Source organism: Hypomesus nipponensis, chromosome 11 (assembly GCF_054491055.1).
Source record: "Hypomesus nipponensis isolate SF chromosome 11, ASM5449105v1, whole genome shotgun sequence".
Classification (NCBI taxonomy): Eukaryota; Metazoa; Chordata; class Actinopteri; order Osmeriformes; family Osmeridae; genus Hypomesus; species Hypomesus nipponensis.
In genome coordinates, this window is record NC_140371.1 from 11,613,608 (window position 1) to 11,633,769 (window position 20,162).

The 20,162-nt window shown below is 56.2% G+C and overlaps 1 protein-coding gene across 18 annotated transcripts in view; it reads left to right on the forward strand.

Annotated features, from left to right (window-relative positions):
• birc6 (baculoviral IAP repeat containing 6) overlaps positions 1-20,162 on the forward strand; it is a 96,606-nt gene that overhangs the window by 21,186 nt on the left and 55,258 nt on the right. For 4 of the 18 annotated variants that reach the window (XM_084667048.1, XM_084667053.1, XM_084667049.1 and 1 more), the window contains exons 24-55: positions 211-398; positions 1,182-1,490; positions 2,067-2,166; positions 2,481-2,695; positions 2,941-3,149; positions 3,719-4,065; positions 4,709-4,928; positions 5,297-5,433; positions 5,565-5,702; positions 6,606-6,733; positions 7,214-7,345; positions 7,781-7,996; positions 8,224-8,407; positions 8,520-8,693; positions 9,478-9,611; positions 10,392-10,539; positions 10,727-10,843; positions 11,166-11,320; positions 11,675-11,801; positions 11,968-12,078; positions 12,287-12,548; positions 12,741-13,312; positions 13,545-13,720; positions 14,450-14,546; positions 14,661-14,855; positions 15,117-15,317; positions 15,756-16,035; positions 16,200-16,456; positions 16,737-16,845; positions 17,173-17,412; positions 17,979-18,885; positions 19,022-19,165. In XM_084667048.1, the coding sequence (XP_084523174.1) occupies positions 211-398; positions 1,182-1,490; positions 2,067-2,166; positions 2,481-2,695; positions 2,941-3,149; positions 3,719-4,065; positions 4,709-4,928; positions 5,297-5,433; positions 5,565-5,702; positions 6,606-6,733; positions 7,214-7,345; positions 7,781-7,996; positions 8,224-8,407; positions 8,520-8,693; positions 9,478-9,611; positions 10,392-10,539; positions 10,727-10,843; positions 11,166-11,320; positions 11,675-11,801; positions 11,968-12,078; positions 12,287-12,548; positions 12,741-13,312; positions 13,545-13,720; positions 14,450-14,546; positions 14,661-14,855; positions 15,117-15,317; positions 15,756-16,035; positions 16,200-16,456; positions 16,737-16,845; positions 17,173-17,412; positions 17,979-18,885; positions 19,022-19,165 (6,929 nt within the window). Of the gene's footprint in view, positions 1-210; positions 399-1,181; positions 1,491-2,066; positions 2,167-2,480; positions 2,696-2,940; positions 3,150-3,718; positions 4,066-4,708; positions 4,929-5,296; positions 5,434-5,564; positions 5,703-6,605; positions 6,734-7,213; positions 7,388-7,780; positions 7,997-8,223; positions 8,408-8,519; positions 8,721-9,477; positions 9,612-10,391; positions 10,540-10,726; positions 10,844-11,165; positions 11,321-11,674; positions 11,802-11,967; positions 12,079-12,286; positions 12,555-12,740; positions 13,313-13,544; positions 13,721-14,449; positions 14,547-14,660; positions 14,856-15,116; positions 15,318-15,755; positions 16,036-16,199; positions 16,457-16,736; positions 16,846-17,172; positions 17,413-17,978; positions 18,886-19,021; positions 19,166-20,162 lie in introns of all 18 variants that reach the window. The other 14 variants (XM_084667036.1, XM_084667047.1, XM_084667042.1 and 11 more) reach the window with 11 other exon arrangements.

The window sequence follows — 20,162 nt, forward strand, 5'->3', positions numbered from 1 at the left end:
ATGTACTGATGCATGTCTTTAAGACACAGAGTAGTTTCAATCACTTCTGTTCCACAGCCTGTTTTGACACCAAGTACCGTCGTTTTTTTCTAAAATCCAGTATAGCGCCGGTGCTAACAAATCTGAACCTCTGTATGGTACCAGTAACGGTTCACAGTCCAACACCACCCACCAGTCTGACCTGACTGACCTTAACCCCTCCCCCTGCAGTGAGCACGTTTGGGGTGACCCCAGCGGTCGGAGGCCTGTCGGCGGGCACGGTGGGCGAGGCGTCGACGGCGCTGAGCTCGGCGGCGCAGGTGGCGCTGCAGTCGCTCTCCCACGCCATGGTGTCTGCAGAGCAGCAGCTGCAGGTGCTGCAGGAGAAACAGCAGCAGCTGCTCAAGCTGCAACAGCAGGTCAGGGACTCCAGCACCGACACCCACTCCCTGACCCCGGTACACAGCATACACACACACACACACACCCACTCCCTGACCCCGGTACACAGCATACACACACACACACACACACACTCCCTGACCCCGGTACACAGCATACACACACACACACACACCCACTCCCTGACCCTGGTACACAGCATGCACCTTCACACACACACACACCCACTCCCTGACCCTGGTACACAGCATGCACCTTCACACACACACACACCCACTCCCTGACCCTGGTACACAGCATGCACCTTCACACACACACACACACACACACACACACACACACCCACTCCCTGATCCCGGTACACAGCTTACACACACACGCACACACCCACTCCCTGATCCCGGTACACAGCACACACACACACACACACACTCCCTAACCCTGGTACACAGCATGCACCTACACGCACACACACACACTCTTTGTGACCCTGGTACACAGCATGCACCTTCACACACACACACACACACACACTCTGACCCTGGTACTCAGCACGCACGTTCTCACACATACACGGTAGTTCATGAAATTAATTCAACGGGGGCTATTCTGTTTCTATTCCCCATTCTTCTATTGTCTTATCCCAGACCCTTGTTTTTGTAGCTACTGAATACGCTTCTAGGACTCTTTATGGTTGAGTGGTGTTGCGTTAAGGATAAAGGATGTTGAAAGTTGTGTTGGCGTTGCACAGCGTGCACTGTCGCTAGCCTAGTAGTAATCCTCTGGTGTGTTGGGAACAGAAGGCCAAGCTGGAGGCAAAGCTGCACCAGACCACCTCAGCAGCGGCAGCCGCCTCCGGCGTGGGCCCCATCCACAACTCTGTGCCTTCCAACCCCTCGTCCGCGCCCGGCTTCTTCATCCACCCCTCCGACGTCATCCCGCCGACGCCCAAGACCACGCCCCTCTTCATGACCCCGCCCCTCACCCCGCCCAACGAGGCGGTGTCGGCGGCGTTCAGCGCCGAGCTGGCCCACCTGTTCCCCGGCTCCATGATCGACCCTCCGCCCGTCAACCTGGCCGCGCACAAGAACAGCCAGAAAGCCAAACCGGTGTGTGAGGCACTTTGTATAATGAGCATTGTACAACACATAGTCTATTACCAGAACATTCTATGAAATTAGTAAGGGTGGGAATCTTTTGGTACCTCACGATTTGATTGGAATCGTTTCTTGGGGTCACGATTCGATAAAAAATTGATTCGCGATTATTATTATTTTTTAATCAAATTTCGATTCAGTATATGTTTACATTTGATTCCAGTTTCCATTGTCACTTGTTGCTATTTGACTGGGACAGGCAGTCAAGCGTTAGGGAAAAAATTCCCAATGCATCAAAACCTTGAAATGTATTGTTTTGCATGGCAGTTTAGTAAACTCATTGTTAAAAAAAAGAAGAAAAAAGAAAATAAAATGATTTTGGACATTTGTAAATCAATATGAATCGCTAGAAGACTGAATCGCTATTCAAATGCGAATCGATCTTTTCCCCACCCCTAGTAATTATACTGATAAAGTGTGATGCAGCGCATTACGGATTGAGCCAAACAGCCCGGTTCATTTGACACTCATGGCCTTTCTCATGTAGTATTTAGGCAGCAGCTAACTGTTTCTTGTTGTTTGTCCCAGAACCCCATGGGCAGTGGCCTGGCCTTGGCCATCTCCCAGGCCTCGCACTTCCTCCAGCCTCCCCCACACCAGTCCATCATCATCGAGCGCATGCACTCTGGTAAGAGCCAGCTGCCTTCATGTCTCCTCAAACCTCCTCCTGCTACAATCAGCGTCGCTTCCTAAATGTCTTCCCGTTCTGCAGTTCAGGTTCCTGTTCGTCCTCACCCTCTGGCCAGAACCCTGAGCACTCTTGCACATGCCCAAAGCGTAATTGCTTTCATTTCCGCGCCCATACCATTGCCTTCCGAGAAAGCGACATAAACAATAATTTTTAAACCCCAGTGCGGTTGGTAGACGACCAGGTGTATTTCCACCTCTCCCGACCAGCGTCCGTACGGACTGATTTAACATGCCTCTACCCGTTCGTCCCAGGAGCACGTCGTTTTGTGACCCTGGACTTCGGCCGCCCCGTTCTGCTGACCGACGCCCTGATCCCCACCTGCGGGGACCTGGCCTCCCTGTCCATCGACATCTGGACGCTGGGCGAGGAGGTGGACGGCCGCCGGCTGGTGGTGGCCACGGACATCAGCACCCACTCCCTCATCCTGCACGACCTGCTGCCGCCCCCTGTCTGCAGGTTCATGAAGGTGCGTGGCAGGGTGGCCGGCTCCGCCCCCTTTTTTTCCCTCTCTTTTTTTTGCAACAGCATCTCATCCGAACAAGAGAAAATATGTGAAGATAGGATTCATTGAGTTTGTCTTGTTGAACGAAGGCACTTTTTTTGGGGGGGTCGGCTAAGGTTAGGGCAGTAAGCAGGTCTATTAATAGAGGCGGGTCATCAAGGGAGCCACGCCCCAACGCTAACCCATCCCCTCGCCTCGCTCACCACCAGATCACCGTGATTGGACGCTACGGCAGCACCAACGCCCGGGCCAAGATCCCGCTGGGCTTCTACTACGGCCACACCTACATCCTGCCCTGGGAGAGCGAGCTGAAGCTGATGCACGACCCGCTGAGGGGAGAGAGCGACGCGGCCAGCCAGCCGGACGTGGACCAGCACCTGGCCATGATGGTGGCCCTGCAGGAGGACATCCAGTGCAGGTACGAGCACGCGCCTCGGTTCGCGGCACGGCGCCACGCCACGGCACATTTAACTTCTCCCTCCTCTCCCTGGAGAGCGGTCTTCGTGTCTCCAGATCGTTAAACCAGACTCGAAATGAGAAACGGTCACACATTAAATATCTCGTAATTACTGAATAAGAATCCCCCGAGTTTTCCCCCATATAGTCTTTAATATGAGATACAATATTACATATTCAAATCTGCAAAGCCATTCCTGCTCATGTGTAGCCTTCGGCTTGCCATATTACAAAGGTCTATCTCGCTACTGATTGGATTTTATTTCATGTTCCATTTTATGTTGAGACTGTTTGTCAGATGGAAAAGTTAGCCCTTAAGGCTAAGGCTAAAGATATGGTGGCACGTTTGGCTGTTCTGGACACGCACCTTGTTAAATAGTAATCGAAACTCAAATTGTTTGGCTTCCTATTTCCCGAGTCTCACTCAGAGTTGTAAGAAGCCAAGTGTGAGCACAGACAACACAGAATCTCTCCCTCTCACCTGACTCAATGCATGACTCCCTCTCGCCCGCCCTTCTCCCCCGACCTCAGGTACAACCTGGCGTGCCACCGCCTGGAGACCCTCCTGCAGAACATCGACCTGCCGCCCCTCAACAGCGCCAACAACGCCCAGTACTTCCTGCGCAAGCCCGACAAGGCGGTGGAGGAGGACTCGCGCGTCTTCTCCGCCTACCAGGACTGCATCCAGCTGCAGCTGCAGCTCAACCTGGCGCACCACGCCGTCCAGAGGCTGCGCGTGTCCCTGGGGGCGGGCCGCATGCTGCTGCCCGAGCCCTACGACCCGCGCCAGCTCATCCACAACTCGTCCACCGAGCAGCTGCGCACCATCATCCGCTACCTGCTGGACACGCTGCTCAGCCTGCTGCACTCGTCCAATGGTGAGGGGGGGGGGAGGGGCAAGGGCAGTGGGGACCTGTGGGGAGGTGGCACGCGAGACGGTCACTCTGAAGCGCTTTGCTGAAGTCATTCCAGGGGTTCTTTTCGACTTCCGTCACAGAGGCATGCTTGTCTGTCTTATCGGCGTTTTCCACCACACATACACACACACACACAAACAAACACGCACACTGTTTCAATACCCTTCAAGCGTCAGAGAGAATAAAGCTGAATCCCAGTGCTCCTGGCGCTGTCCTACGTCCAACACCGTCCCTGACGCTCGTGAATTTCAATGGCGCCCTTCTCCACCGAGGAAGGGGGTCTTTGTGTAATGAGCTCCTTTGCGGAGGCGCCGTACTCCTAATGACTGTGGAGGACCAAGGAGGTTTTCCAAACCGCCTGACAAGCTTCGCCAATTGCACGTTGATTGGGATTGAACGAATTCGCTTTGTCTTAACTTGATTTGACATGTTTTCCCCACTGCGTCACATTGAAAGTGTTCTTCGGCCTTGGCGGCAGAACTACTTTCTGTTTTACCAGCCTCGAATAATAAGCGCGTTTGTCGCGTTTCAGACTCTAACTCCCCCTCTCGCCTTTTCATTTGTTCCACTTCTAAATCCATGTCGCCTCCTCCCCCCTCCACAGGCCACTCGGTGCCCTCGGTGCTCCAGAGCACGTTCCACGCCCAGGCCTGCGAGGAGCTCTTCAAGCACCTGTGCATCAGCGGCACGCCCAAGATCCGCCTGCACGCCGGCCTGCTGCTGGTGCAGCTGTGCGGGGGCGAGCGCTGGTGGGGCCAGTTCCTCTCCAACGTGCTGCAGGAGCTCTACAACTCTGAGCAGCTGCTCATCTTCCCCCAGGACAGGTAAGCCACCGCCCGGGCAAGCCGGGGGCGCGCTCTCTCCGCACCTCAGCATTCGACAGTCTAAATACGCCTGGATACGGCCCCTTGTATTTGGTCAACTCATGAGATCCCCCCCCCCCACACACACACACACATAAACTTAGTAGAAGCATTTAGTCCATTTATACCTCTATGTTGTGAGCACATGCAGTACGTCTGACAGTTAGTGTTGTGTTGTGGAGATTGACCCCAATTCGCTCTCTCTCGCTCTCTCTCGCTCTCTCTCGCTCTCTCTCGCTCTCTCTCGCTCTCTCTCTATCTCTCTTGCTCGCTCGCTCTCTCTCGCTCTCTCTCTATCTCTCTTGCTCGCTCGCTCTCCCTCCCTCCAGGGTGTTCATGCTCCTGTCCTGCATCGGCCAGAGGTCCCTGAGTAACAGTGGGGTGCTGGAGGGCCTCCTCAACCTGCTGGACAGCCTGCTCTCCCCGCTGCAGCAGCCCCTGGCGGCCGCCCAGCGCCGGACCGAAGGTAGGGCAGGTCCGGAGGAGGGGGTTAGGATGGGGAGGGACGTCATTCCAGACACTGGTGGCGCGTCGTTTGTGTTTGACCGGCACGTGTGGCTGTGCGTCTGTATTGACGTGTGTGTGTCTCTCTCTCAGGCGTGCTGGACATCCCCATGATCAGCTGGGTGGTGATGCTGGTGTCCCGGCTGCTGGACTACGTGGCCAGCGTGGAGGACGAGGCCTCGGCAGGGAAGAAGCACCTGGGGGGGAAAGACCGAGAGAGGACCTTCACAGGTAACATGGCTGCTGCAGTCCAGCTCCCTGCTGCAGGGCGCCACACTGCTGTAGGGCGCCACACTGCTGTAGGGCGCCACACTGCTGTAGGGCGCCACACTGCTGTAGGGCGCCACACTGCTGTAGGGCACCACACTGCTCTAGGGCGCCACACTGCTGCAGGGCACCACACTGCTGTAGGGCGCCACACTGCTGCAGGGCGCCACACTGCTGCAGGGCGCCACACTGCTGCAGGGCGCCACACTGCTGTAGGGCGCCACACTGCTGTAGGGCGCCACACTGCTGTAGGGCGCCACACTGCTGCAGGGCGCCACACTGCTGCAGGGCGCCACACTGCTGCAGGGCGCCACACTGCTGCAGGGCGCCACACTGCTGCAGGGCGCCACACTGCTGCAGGGCGCCACACTGCTGCAGGGCGCCACACTGCTGTAGGGCGCCACACTGCTGTAGGGCGCCACACTGCTGTAGGGCGCCACACTGCTGCAGGGCGCCACACTGCTGCAGGGCGCCACACTGCTGTAGGGCGCCACACTGCTGTAGGGCGCCACACTGCTGCAGGGCGCCACACTGCTGTAGGGCGCCACACTGCTGCAGGGCGCCACACTGCTGCAGGGCGCCACACTGCTGTAGGGCGCCACACTGCTGTAGGGCGCCACACTGCCGCGGGGCGCCACACTGAGCAGCAGTATTAAGTGGTTACTGCAAAGGAACAAGTTACAATACACAGTTCATACATAACAAGAAGGTACATTTTACACAGACCATGAGAAATACAGCACGCAAAACAGTCCCTGCAGCATGGAATAGACTGGTTTCATACTGTTGGATACGTCTTGGCGACGGATGATAAGACCACCACGTTGACATATCTCTCCCCTCGACCCCCCCCACCACTGAACACAGGGAGCCAGTGGAGCTTCATCAACAACAGTCTCCAGTCCCAGAGCTCCAGCAGGTCCACCAAGGGCAACAGCAGTCTGGACCGCCTCTACTCGCGCAAGATCCGCAAGCAGCTGGTCCACCACAAACAGGTAACTGTGTCCCATTCCAGCGCTCCGTCTCAACCACCCCGATTTTTTTGCACGTGGTCTGGTTTGATCTGGATGGATGTTTTATTGAAGGTCGGTCAAGCGGGTAGTATGCATTTTTTTTGTCAGCACTTATAGCCCTGGCAAAGTCTTGCTTAACTATACAGTTCCTTTTCTTTTTTTTTTTTTTGCTGTGCTTTAATATATGTTATCTATATAGTGAAGTTGGCTCATCTTCATCCTAGTTTCCGTCCACCCTCCCTTCACTTGTCCGCACCTTAAACGTCAGTCCGCAATTGCCTTTTAATACCCCCATAAACAACATCGAACACAAACTCAAAAATAGTTTGTCCTTTTTTCAATATATTTGTATTGGATGTCGTCCCTCCGTTAACGACGACGCCGCCGCAAAGGCACTGCTTGAAACGAGCCCGCCCGCCCCCCCCGGTGCGTGTATTTAATCATCCCTCTTTTTCATTGCAGCAGTTAAATCTATTGAAAGCGAAACAGAAAGCTCTGGTGGAGCAGATCGAGAAGGAGAAGATCCAGAGCAACAAGGGCTCGTCCTACAAGCTGCTGGTGGAGCAGGCCAAGCTCAAGCAGGCCACATCCAAGGTGAGGACACCCCACGCTGCGGACCTCGGCGACGCCAACTCAGTAAAAGACGACTTGATTTGACTCTATACATTTCCTCCTCCTCCGTCTTCGTCTTCTTCTTCTCCTTCTCATTAATATTATGACGACATGTGTTTGATGTGAATGAACGCCCCTGGTCCTTCCAAGGGTGGCGTTTCCCCAAAAGCCACAGATGAGCTTGTGTCTGTAGGGGCTTCGGGAGGAGACATCGACAGGCCTTCCTAATGTCTGTCCCCCCCTCCCACGTCCCCTGTCCTTCATACCCACCCTCCCCCCCACACACACACACCTACCCCCACCCCCCCCCACACACACACACACACACACACCTACCCCCCCCCCACACACACACACACACACCTACCCCAACACACACACACACACACATACCCACCCTCCCCTCCGCCCACGCAGCACTTCAAGGACCTGATCCGTCTGCGGCGCACGGCCGAGTGGCCCCGCTCCACCCTGGACACGGAGGCGGCGGCGGCCAAGGAGGCCCCCGAGGTGGAGCCCCTCCCCTTCACGCTGGCCCACGAGCGCTGCATCTCCGTGGTGCAGAAGCTGGCCCTCTTCCTGCTCTCCATGGACTTCACCTGCCACGCCGACCTGCTGCTCTTCGTCTGCAAGGTCAGCGCGCCCCACCCGCCCGCTCGACCTCGACGTCCGAAGTGGCGAGTGGGGTGTTTTGGTTTTGGCGTCAAAGCTCTTGGTCGTGGCGGACTTGTGTGACTTGTGTTTAGGGAGGTGGTCGTGTTCATTATTTGATTGTGTTTGTATGGCTCTGGCACTCAATTGTGTGTGTGTGTGTGTGTGTGTGTGTCTCGCTGTGTGTGTGTGTGTGTGTGTGTGTGAAGGTCTTGGCCCGGATAGCCAACGCCACGCGGCCCACCATCCACCTGTGCGAGGTGGTGTCGGAGCAGCAGCTGGAGCGCCTGCTGCTCCTGCTGGTGGGGACCGACTTCAACCGGGGGGACATCTCCTGGGGGGGCGCCTGGGCCCAGTACTCCCTCACCTGCATGCTGCAGGACATCCTGGCAGGTAGGCGGCGCTCTTCCCCCCCCCCCCCCCCCCCCGCGACGGCCTCCACCGTCCACGCAGTCAAGCTTGTCGTCTCCTACGGCCTCTCGTGACCGCGCGTGTCTCCTCCCAGGGGAGCTGCTGTCGCCGGGCTCTCTGGAGGGGATGGACGAGGGGGCGCTGGCCGAGGAGGCGGGGGCCTCGTCGTCCTCGGCGGGCGCCGACTCGGACGACGCCATGCCCCAGCCCCAGGCCGTCCCCCTGGTGGAGACCATGGACGATGCCCTGGGGCCCGATATCATCGCAGGTACACTCGGGACCTCTGTTTTCCAAAGTGCGTTGGTAGGCCCTGCCCGTGACCCACCCCACCCCAGCACACTTTCCCCACACACGCAGACACACACACACACACACACACGCATCACACACACTCCTGCACACACTTCTGTTTCTATGTTGCCTTTTGGAGAAACACGACAGATGCATTTGTGTTTTAAATTGTTTTCCTTTTTCTCCTCCCCTTAATTTTTTGCCCCATGTTGTGTTCTCTCCTGTGTTTATTTATGGATGAGTTATGGTGCTGAGATTCTGAATGTTTTTTTTACTTTTTTTTTTATAAGAAGGATGCTGAAAGCTTTGCCAACCAGTTGAATTCTTATCCAGTCACTGTTTTTTTAAATGCCTAATATAAGGATTGATTCTGTTGACATTGGAGGGGGAGCTCAAACAATGAAGACATCTTGCCATTTATTTAGAAACCTAGTGATTGTCTAGGTTGGAGTTTTATTGTCAAGATGTGACATCACTCACTGTGAATGTGTGAGATATGGCAGACATTGGCTGACTTTGGGGCTGTCTTTAAGCCTAACTTGATCTGATGAAAAAATAGGGAGGGGACAAAACTTGCCAGGCCTTGCCGACTAGCAAAAGGCACAAGAGGGTCCATTGTCTCGTCTCCCCCTCGAAGGCAAAAAATAAATGTTTTGATCGGCCTTAAAATTGCCCAGTAACTTCCTAAATGAGGCCTCAGTGAGTTTGCTGGTTTTAGTGTGCTTGCTTGGCAATATTAAAGCTGTTTTCATTATTCAAAGGTGCTCCACCTCTGTCATCTTTGGAAAAAGATAAAGACATAGACTTTGACTTGCTACAAGACCTCATGGATGTTGATATTGATCCTTTAGATATTGATTTGGAAAAAGATCCGCTCGCCGCCAAAGTCTTTAAGGTACGGCCGCCGCACGTCTTCACTCGTGTATTACTGTCCTATGTCCCTTCTCTTTCTCCTTTAGTTCATTCTCTTTCTCTCTGATACTCTCTCTCTTTCATTTGTTCTCTCGTTCTCAGTCTTGTCCTCTCTCTCTCTCTCTCTCTCTCTCTCTCTCTCTCTGTCTCTCTGTCTCTCTGTCTCTCTGTCTCTCTGTCTCTCTGTCTCTCTCTCTCTCTGTCTCTGTCTCTCTCTCTCTGTCCTCCTGTGCTTAGGTCTCTTACATTTGTATTGAGTTTAGCATTGACATAGCCCACCCCCACAGCTGCACAGCTGGTCAAGGCAGTTCTGTAGCTAGAACGTCCTCACCCACAGTCTCCGGCCGCCGCACAATCAAAAGGCCGCGAAGACCATAAGTCGCAGAACCCACTGGAACCTTGTTTCAGGCCATGGCACCTTGCCGTAAACTCAATCGAATGTCGAGAGTGAGCGTGACTTGTTTCAGAACGTGGGGCACACTCTCAAACTTTCTCTTCCCCCTCCCCCGGGAAAGAACCGCGTCCTCCGCATGTGAATGAGTGCAGTCACACACGTGACCCGGAGCAGGGCTGCGTTGGCATGTGTCCGTCTCCCCTGTGTATTCCCAGTGGTAGCACTGCATGGACGTGGGGAGTGTGTGCGTGCGCGCCTCCTTGCGCACGACGGGGGGGGGGCCGTGATACCCGAGAGGAATGACTGCATTTGCGTTTCCGTCTCTCGACCTCCTCTCCCCCCCCCCCCCCCCTCCCTCCCCCCTCGCAGCCTATCAGCAGCACCTGGTACGACTACTGGGGCGCTGACTACGGCACGTACGGCTACAACCCCTACATCGGGGGGGTGGGGATCCCCGTGTCCAAGCCGCCGGCCGCTGTGGAGAAGCCCGGCACGCAGAGTCTCTCCGTGTCCCAAGGTGAGGAGGGACCCCGCTCCCCTACACACACACACACCACCTCCCAGAGTCCCGCACAAAGGGCTCGCGACGGTGCATACATCCTCAGGATGATGGCACGACTAAAGTCGCGGCTCTCGCTCTAGATATGATAGGACAATGTTGGAAGGATGCACCTGGAAATATGTTCCCTCCCTCCCTCCTCCAGCGTTGGACGCCCGTCTGGAGGTGGGTCTGGAACAGCAGGCTGAGCTCATGCTGAAGATGATGGCCACGCTGGAGGCCGACTCCATCCTGCAGGCGCTCACGTCCAGCTCCCCTGCAGGTGCCCGCCCGCCCGCTCACGCACCTCACACACGAGGCCACGTCCCGCACGCACACGTCGAGTACACGCTGCGTTTAACAAACACGCAGGACCTTTTCTCGAGCTGTAATGATGGCATGCGCTGACGCGACTGCACACTCATGAGGATAAGACACGGATGATGACTTTTGACCGACATGATTCGTGGCTCGAGTCAACTCGTTTCACCAGGGTAAAGCCTAAATGACGACTTTGACGGCGACTCGACGTCACTAACCCTCCGCTTACACAGCAAACGCCTGTGGTAACGATGTAACCCCCCCCCCCCCCCCCCCCGCCCCAGTTTCCCAGGCCTCCAACGGGACAGATGATTCCCTGCTGCGGGGGCTCCACGGCTCCCCCCCAGCCAGCTGCCTGATGGTGCAGGCCTCGTCCATCCCCATGCTGAGCGCCTGCTTCAACAAGCTCTTCTCCATGCTGCAGGTGCATCACGTCCAGGTAAGCAGCAGCGGCACAGCCCAGGCTCTCAGTCCCTGCTCTCTGCTCGGGGTTGACGAGCTGCTTGTCATCGCAAGCAGCCTCACCTTCCGCAGGGAAATGATGATGACCGCGGAGGTAACACACTGTGTTTAGGATGAGGTTATTGTCTTAAAAAAAAAGTGTTTGTTAAGTGATAAACGACCAGGCTAGAGGTCATTTAACGGTCATCCTTGTCTGTGTACAAGAGGGCGCTAGCAGCCTCGCCTTGCCCACAGTAGGGTGTTTCAGACAGCTTGTGTGTGTGGTGCCCACTGGGTGGTTCTCTGTGTGGCGCTGACTGTGTGGTTCTCTGTGTGGTTCTCCGTGTTGCAGCTGGAGTCTCTGCTGCAGCTGTGGCTCACCCTCAGCCTCAACTCCTGCTCCGGGGGCAGCGAGGAGAGCGGCTCCGACATCTTCTTGTTCAACGCCAGCAGGGTGCCCACCATTCCGCTCAACCAAGGTGAGAGCCGCACACGCCTCGGGATTTTCCCGCCGTTTTTTTTCTCCACTTCCCCATCACCTGTTTTCTTACCTGCCTGTGTTGTACCTCATGGAGGTGTCAGTTTTGAAGCCAATGTTTTTCGTTAGTTTTGGTTGACTCTCTCTTTGTGGTTGTGTCCCTCTAGCTTCCATCAGCAGTTTCCTGACGGTGCTGGCTTGGTACCCCAACACCTCCCTGAGGACCTGGTGTCTGGTGCTGCACTCCCTCACCCTCATGACCAACATGCCTCCCTGTGGTAGGTTCATCTCCCCAACTAGGGTCACACACACTGGGAGGGGGGGCATCTTATGAGGCTAACAATGTTTAGAAAGCTGTGGGGTTGAAACAAAAAAGAGTTTTATTCGTATTTCTCAACTTTGGAAAAAACTGTCAGTGCCAGTTTTTGTCCGTCCTCACCGTATGTGTGCTAACTATACCCTCGTGCGTCCCACCCACCCCCCCAGCCGCCAGCAACGGCATGGCCAGCGTCCACGAGAGCACGGCCCAGCAGATGGTGTCGGACTCCACGCTGGTGCACGTGCTGGTGCGCTTCCTGTCGGGCAGCAACCCCCACGGCACCAGCCAGCACAGCTCCCAGGTGGGGCCCACGGCCACGCAGGCCATGCAGGAGTTCCTCACCCGCCTCCAGGTGCACCTCTCCTCCACCTGCCCCCACATGTTCAGCGAGTTCCTGCTCAAGCTCATGCACATCCTGTCCACAGAGAGGTACGGGTGAGCCACCATCTTGTTTCTGGATCTTTCTGTATTTTTTTATTTTTATTTTTTAAATATGAATAAATCCCCCCAAATATGAGGGTGTTTATATACAAATGAATGCTTTAGGGCTTTTTTTTTAGGAGTTCCTTACTTCTCTCCTCTCCTCACCTTTTCCCCTCCCTTCCTCCTGTGCTCCCACAGGGGGCCCTTCCAGTCCGGCCAGGGTCCTCTGGACGCCCAGGTCAAGCTGCTGGAGTTCACCCTGGAGCAGAACTTCGAGGTGGTGTCCGTCAGCACCATCTCCTCCGTCATCGAGTCCGTCACCTTCCTGGTGCACCACTACATCACCTGCTCCGACAAGGTGGTGTCGCGCAGCGGCTCCGACAGCACGGTGGGCGCCCGCGCCTGCTTCGGCGGCCTCTTCGCCAACATCATCCGCCCGGGCGACGCCAAGGCCGTGTGCGGCGAGACCACCCGGGACCAGCTGATGTTTGACCTGCTCAAGCTGGTCAACGCCCTGGTGCAGCTGCCGCTGTCGGGCGACCGCGAGTTCAGCGGGCGCCTGCCGCCGCCGGGCAGCGGGGCGGCCGACAGCAGCGTCTCGGACGAGGAGAAGGTGTGCGGCAGCAAGGAGGCGCCGGCCGGAGGCTCCGCAGCCCATCAGGGACCGGCGGCGGGCGTGGCGGACCTGGTCCTGGCCAATCAGCAGATCATGAGTCAGATCCTGTCTGCCCTGGGTCAGTGTAATAGCAGTGCCATGGCTATGATCATAGGTGGGTACTTTTGATCCCACTTTGGTCCGTTTGAGTATCCTTCTCTCTCTCTCCCGTGTCATTGTAAGAGCGTTTTTTTTTTCTTTTCGATGGGCTTTCGTTGACGCGTAGCCTGCTCCACAAACGTCTCTCCTGGAGAGCACACCGCTACATATCTCATCGGCAACAAAAAAAACAAAAAAATGCTCATCTACCGCTTCCGACTCGATCGATGACCCTTCCGTCCCTCCAGGTGCCAGTGGACTCCACCTCACCAAGCACGAGAACTTCCACGGCGGCCTGGACGCCATCTCCGTCGGGGACGGCCTCTTCACCATCCTCACCACCCTCAGCAAGAGGGCCACCTCCGTGCAAGTCATGCTGCAGCCCATCCTCACCTACATGGCCTGTGGCTACATGGGCAGACAGGTACTGGAAGACTGGTAGAATTAAGCAATAATCCCCTAGAGGCTTGCGCTAATTTTAGAACAGGTAAGGGGAGTTGTTAGGCACGACGCGAAGCGGACAAAACACGGACTCGCGGGGCTTATTGCTTTTCTAAAACTGCTACTACAAATATTTGATATGGTTTCATAAATAAAAACGATTAAAAACTAATTAGTTTAATAATAAACTGTCATTCTTCCGCCACTACAAACTATAGTTCTTACATAAATCGTTGCCCGCAACAGCCAGATGGACACCTTTGCAGTGTTTTTTTTATTTGAAATATTCGTTGCGCAGTAATATGGAATGTTATGAGGACAACTTGTAAGGATATGCTGGATTTTACAACAGCATGGAATGCGATATAGCCAATCACAATCAAGGATGGGAACAAGCAGTTTTAGAACTGGTGTTCTACTAGTCTGTGATTATCTGGTGCACTCCATATATGCACATTTGTAGTTGTCCTTTCGGATAGAAGTGTCTGCCAAAGGAATAGGTCGATTGGAGGATGTTTTTTTCCTTCTGAGAATAGCCGTATACCAACGTTTTCACCTCGGGTAACATCGGTTTGGGTACTTGTTGTCTGTCGGCGCAGTTTGTGCGTAGGATAAGTGACGTCGCGTCGTGGGACCGACCTTGGTGTTGGTACAGTGTTCGTAGATGGTGGTGTGTCTGGTGAGGTCTAACGCTCCACCTGTTCCCTCCCAGGGCTCCCTGTCCACCTGCCAGCTGTCTGAGCCGCTGCTCTGGTTCATCCTCCGGGTGCTCGACACCAGCGAGGCGCTCAAGGCCTTCCATGACATGGGTAACACACACACACACACAGTTTAATGGCGAAATAAAAAAGAAACAACTTTTGATTCATGCATTTGTGAAACTCAGGCCCAACAATCAAAGGTGTGTGTGTGTGTTCTTCCAGGTGGGGTGCAGCTGATCTGTAACAACATGGTGACCAGCACGAGGGCCATCGTGAACACGGCCCGCAGCATGGTGTCCACCATCATGAAGTTCCTGGACTCGGGGCCGGGCAAGGCGGCGGACGGCAGCCTCAAGGCCCGCGTGCTGGCCTCCGAGCCGGACAACGCAGAGGGGCTCCACAACTTTGCTCCTTTGGGTACGTCTGCCGCGCACCACGCTGCCTCTCTGTTCTAGAAGCTTCCGTAGCCATACAACATTGTATTTGTACCTCGCTTTGGGTCAAATTGAAATGTCAATATGCCGTTATAGGACCAGACTGGTTGTGTTTAGGTATTCCCTCCTATATATTTGAAGCGCCTCTGAAAAGTATTCATACGTAACTCTGTGAAACGTAAGCATCACATGTGTTTCCTTCATCCCTCGTTCCGACGCTCCGTCCCGTCTGTCCCCGTCCCAGGCACCATCACCTCCAGCAGCCCCACCGCCCAGCCCGCCGAGGTCCTGCTCCAGGCCACGCCCCCTCACCGCCGCGCCCGCTCGGCCGCCTGGTCCTACATCTTCCTGCCCGAGGAGGCGTGGTGTGACCTCACCATCCACCTCCCCGCCGCCGTGCTGCTGAAGGAGCTCCACATCCAGCCCCACCTGGCCTCGCTCGCCAGTGAGTCCCCGCCCCCCGAGCGGCCCTCTGTCAGCCTGTTCCACCACCCCCCCCCCCCCCTGTCGACAGGCTTCCCAACACCCTCCGTGCTGTTCTCTGTGTTCCCAACTCACTCGTTCCCAGATATCCCCAAGTCAATGAGATGCGTGTCCTTGAGTGGAAATAAGGGTGCAAGGTGGATTTTGACATTCTTTGCATCTTGTTTGTTCCCTTTCCCCTCAATTACGAGAGAGCAACCCTGCCCGGTCCTTGTTCTACACGGGCATAACTCTATTGGCAAATCCAATTTAGTCGAAAGAAGAAGAAGAAGAAAACAAAGATTACTTTCCTCGGGAGACTGCCGTTATAAAACTGCTAAAATGCACAACATGAACGCTCAAACTTGTAATTCCACTTCTTCTTCTCCTGCTAATTGTGTTTTTTCCCCCCCCCTCCCAGCCTGTCCGTCCTCCGTGTCGGTGGAGATCAGCGCCGACGGGGTGAACATGCTGCCCCTCTCCACGCCGGTCATCACCAGCGGCCTCACCTACATCAAGATCCAGCTGGTGAAGGCGGAGGTGGCGTCGGCCGTCTGCCTGCGCCTGCACCGGCCCCGGGACGCCAGCACCCTGGGCCTGTCCCAGATCAAGCTGCTGGGCCTCACCGCCTTCGGGAACACCTCCTCGGCCACGGTCAACAACCCCTTCCTGCCCTCCGAGGACCAGGTCTCCAAAACCAGGTAACCCCAGCCTGCCAGCCTCTCAGCCTGCCAGCCTCCTAGAGGGGAAAGAGTGTTGGAGCTTCTGTCATGTTTTTCCCCCTCGTCCTAATTAATGCAGTTCTAACTATGACGTCACTCATTTCCTATGGATGTACTCTGTCGTCTCCCCCGCCTCCCTCCAGTATCGGCTGGCTCCGCCTCCTCCACCACTGCCTGACCCACGTCAGCGACCTGGAGGCCACCATGGCCAGCGCGGCGGCGCCCACCGCCAACCTGCTGCAGACGTGCGCCGCCCTGCTCATGTCGCCCTACTGCGGCATGCACTCGCCCAACATCGAGGCCGTGCTGGTGAAGATCGGCCTGCAGTCCACGCGCATCGGCCTCAAGCTCATCGACATCCTGCTGAGGAACTGCGCCGCCTCGGGCACCGACCCCACCAGTACGTAGCCAGGCGGCGCGAACGCGCGCGCACGGCGCCCCTGGGGGTTTGGGGGGGGGGCATGCCGTGTCGCCGTGTTTGTTTTGACATTTGGGGGTCATTTTGCGGATGCTGTAGATATGGGGGACATACGTTAGTTCCGTAACCGTTGTGCTGGGTTTTATTCGTTTGGGTAACGGGGTCACGTTGTAAGGGTGAGGTTGGCGCTGTTCTGGGTCTGCTGCTCGTTCATGTTCCTGGATGTGCTGCGCTTGACTGGTCGTGTCTGTCTCCGCTCCAGACCTGAACAGCCCTCTGCTGTTTGGAAGACTCAACGGCCTCTCCTCAGACTCCACCATCGACATTCTCTACCAGCTGGGAACCACCCAGGACCCCGGGACCAAGGACAGGTACACCCCAGCCCCCCCCCCCCCCTCTCCTACAGGCCTACTGCTTGCATCTATGGTCAAGGATTGTAAACTGAAAGATGGATCCTCTTGGGTTTTGCTAACCAGGCGCAGAGAGAGTATCGGGGAGTTATGATCAACCCTTTAAATTGTGCCCTCTTTGTGTTGTGGAGATCTTATGTACTTTAACTGACACACTGATGTGATTTGTTCATACAATTCATAGCTAGAGTGGCACCCTTTATCAAAGGGCAGTCACAGCCCCCAAAATGTCTAACTTGATCCATAAACCCAGAGGCGATTCATCCGTGATGGTTGTGTCCCCTCCAGGATCCAAGCCCTCCTCCAGTGGGTCCACGACTCGTCCAGAGTCGCGGCCCACAAGAGATGCAGCCCCGTGGGCTACACGGGCCCCAGCTCCTCCTCGTCCTCCTCCTCCTCGTCGCGGGAGTACGGCCTCCTCATGCCCTCCCCCTCCCACCTCCACTGCGTGGCGGCCATCTTGTGGCACAGCTACGAGCTGCCGGTGGACTACGACCTCCCGGTGCTGCTCAACAGGGAGCTCTTTGAGTGAGTAGCGTTCCCCCGAACGGAGACCCCCCCCGAGGCGTAGGCACGCGGCCGCTTTTGCGGTGCCCCCCCCCCCCCCCCTCGGGTAGTCACGCGGTACTCCGCCTGGCGCCGTGGCAACACTTTGTCCTCCCCTGGAGAAAAAGAACAAGGCTTTTGTTGCTCGGAAGTATCCGCGTTTTGAAGAGCGTTTTCTCTTCTCTCGCCGCCGTTTTCCGCCGGATGATCGTTTGTTCCTTGTAGGATGTCGACGGGGCCTCTCTCTGATTGCTGTGCTTTCTGCTGGCATACTGTGCAAACAGGGGTGGTGCATGTCTACTTTGTGATCCCTCATGTAAAAATACTCTCATGAAGTATTCATATGTACAAAGTGAGAATCATGATAGGTGCCGCCTTTCGCTTCCGGGGAGCCCGCAAAGGGCTGATTCACTCATAAAGACACGATTCAATAGAGGGATCGTCGTATTAATTTATTGTTGTTCTTTTGAAGATGAGATCACCGTCTTGTTTTGTGTCACTGCGAAAAGAAGCCGTGACAAACCTCCGTGTGGCTGTTCCTTCCGCAGACTGCTGTACAACTGGTCCATGTCGCTGCCCTGCACCATGGTGTTGAAGAAGGCCGTGGACAGCCTGCTGTGCTCCATGTGCCACATCCACCCAGGCTACTTCTCCCTGCTCATGTCCTGGATGGGCATCGTGGCGGCGCCGGCCGCCGCCCACTCCCAGGCCCAGCGCCACCGCCTGTCCATGACCGACGACGGCAAGAAGCAGCACGACCTCAGCGCCACCGCCTCGGCCGCCGCCGCCTCGGCCGCCGGCCTCACCGACGACTCCAAGCACGCGCGGCCGCCCGTCAGCCTGTCCGAGTCGCAGCTGGCCACGCTGGCCGCCGCCTCCCAGTCGCCGGGGGCCATCGAGCAACTCCTGGACTCGGGGCTGCCGTCGCTGCTGGTGCGCAGCCTGGCCGGCCTCTGCTGCGGCCTCCTGGCCAGCGCCGACCTGCCCCTGCCCGCCGCCCAGGCCGAGCGGAGGCACCACCACCACCAGCACCACCAGCAGCACCTCCATCACTCCTCCTCCTCCTCGCAGGCCAGAGCGCCCCTGTCCCCGGAGCTAGCGGCGCCCGTCCTGCGTTTCCTGACCGAGGTGGGGAACAGCCACGCCATGAAGGACTGGCTGGGGGGCCCCGAGGTCAACCCCCTGTGGACGGCCCTGCTCTTCCTCCTGTGCCACTCCGGCGCCGCCGCCGGCCACGCCTCGGCCTCCGGGGGAGGAGCCCAGGCGGCGGGCCCCAGCGGCGCGTGCTGCGCCCCGGCCCCGCCGCAGCCCTCGGGCTCGCGCTACTCGCTGGCGTCGGCCATGCGCAGCGGGGGCCTGACCACGCAGCAGAGGACGGCCCTGGAGAACGCCACGGTGGCCTTCTTCCTGCAGTGCATCTCCTGCCACCCCAGCAACCAGAGACTCATGGCCCAGGTGTGGAGCCTCTCCCCCCCCACTCCCCCGCCGTCAGACGGCTGGCGGATGGGGCCCGCTCTGCCTTCTTATCGTGCTGTCGGAATCCCAGAGGAGCGGCCTAACCCCTCTCTTCCTCCCCCCTCGCTCCCTGCAGGTGCTGTGCGAGCTCTTCCAGTCGGCCCCCCAGCGAGGGAACGTGCCCGTCTCCGGCAACATCTCCGGCTTCATCCGCAGGCTCTTCCTGCAGCTCATGCTGGAGGACGAGAAGGTCACCGTCTTCCTGCAGTCGCCGTGTCCGGTGGGTCAAACATGGCTTCTCTTCCTGTCGGGGCGTGGGTCAAGGGCCTGCTTGAGTTGGCCCTTGTCGGGTCTGTTGTGGCAGGATGGCTTACAGCTCGTGGCAGATGTGGAAGACGGGCACACTGGTGGTTTTGCTAGAGGGGGTCCACATCTTAGGAGGCGGTTACCAAACGAGAGTTTTCAGGCTCTTATCCTGACCATGTTTATAGTGTAATAAACCCTGGTGGCCACAAGGGGGCAGCATCAGAGTAATGTGAATAAACGAACACACACTCACAGGCGTGCGCGTGTCACCTCCTCGCACTGGACTCGAGCACATCGTGTTCCCCCTCCTAATGTTAATACCCTATAATTCACACTCCTCCAAGGATTGGCTGTCAAGGGAAGGATTTAGGGAGACATGACAGACATGACGCTAAAGGAGAGAAATTGGTTTCATCTGTCCCCAAAGCGAATTCCATTTGAACTTCGCCAGTCATCTCGTCGTCGTCATTACTCCCTGCACAGCCTTTTAATGTGTTTGTATTCTTATTATTCATAAACAGCCGCGTGCTGGGGTGAGGGTCAATTTGCGGGCAAGCTGAAGGATGATTGTCGCTGGGCATGCCAGGAAAACACTCCATCTCGCCAGACAGGAAGATGATCCGTTGACTTGGGATTGAGGGCTGGATACCTTTTATGCGACGATAATGATAGTTTATGATGAAATCATCTGTTATTTGCGGGCTGGATATTCAATGGTGGGTGTTTACACACGATCCCTTTCATGCATGAATTGCGAGACCCACAGCCAGGACATGTTTTGTAAGGGGGGGGGGGGGGGCGGGCCTATTCCTTGGTGATGAAAAAAAGCGTCGACTTGAAGACCGACTCGTATCCAACAATGATCAAGTTAGTTGGACTCTTGTCACGTCTTTTTTTTTTTTTTTACAGTATATAACCGACCTTTCCAGAGACTTGAGTGCATCAGTGTTGAAATAATAACATCTGCACTT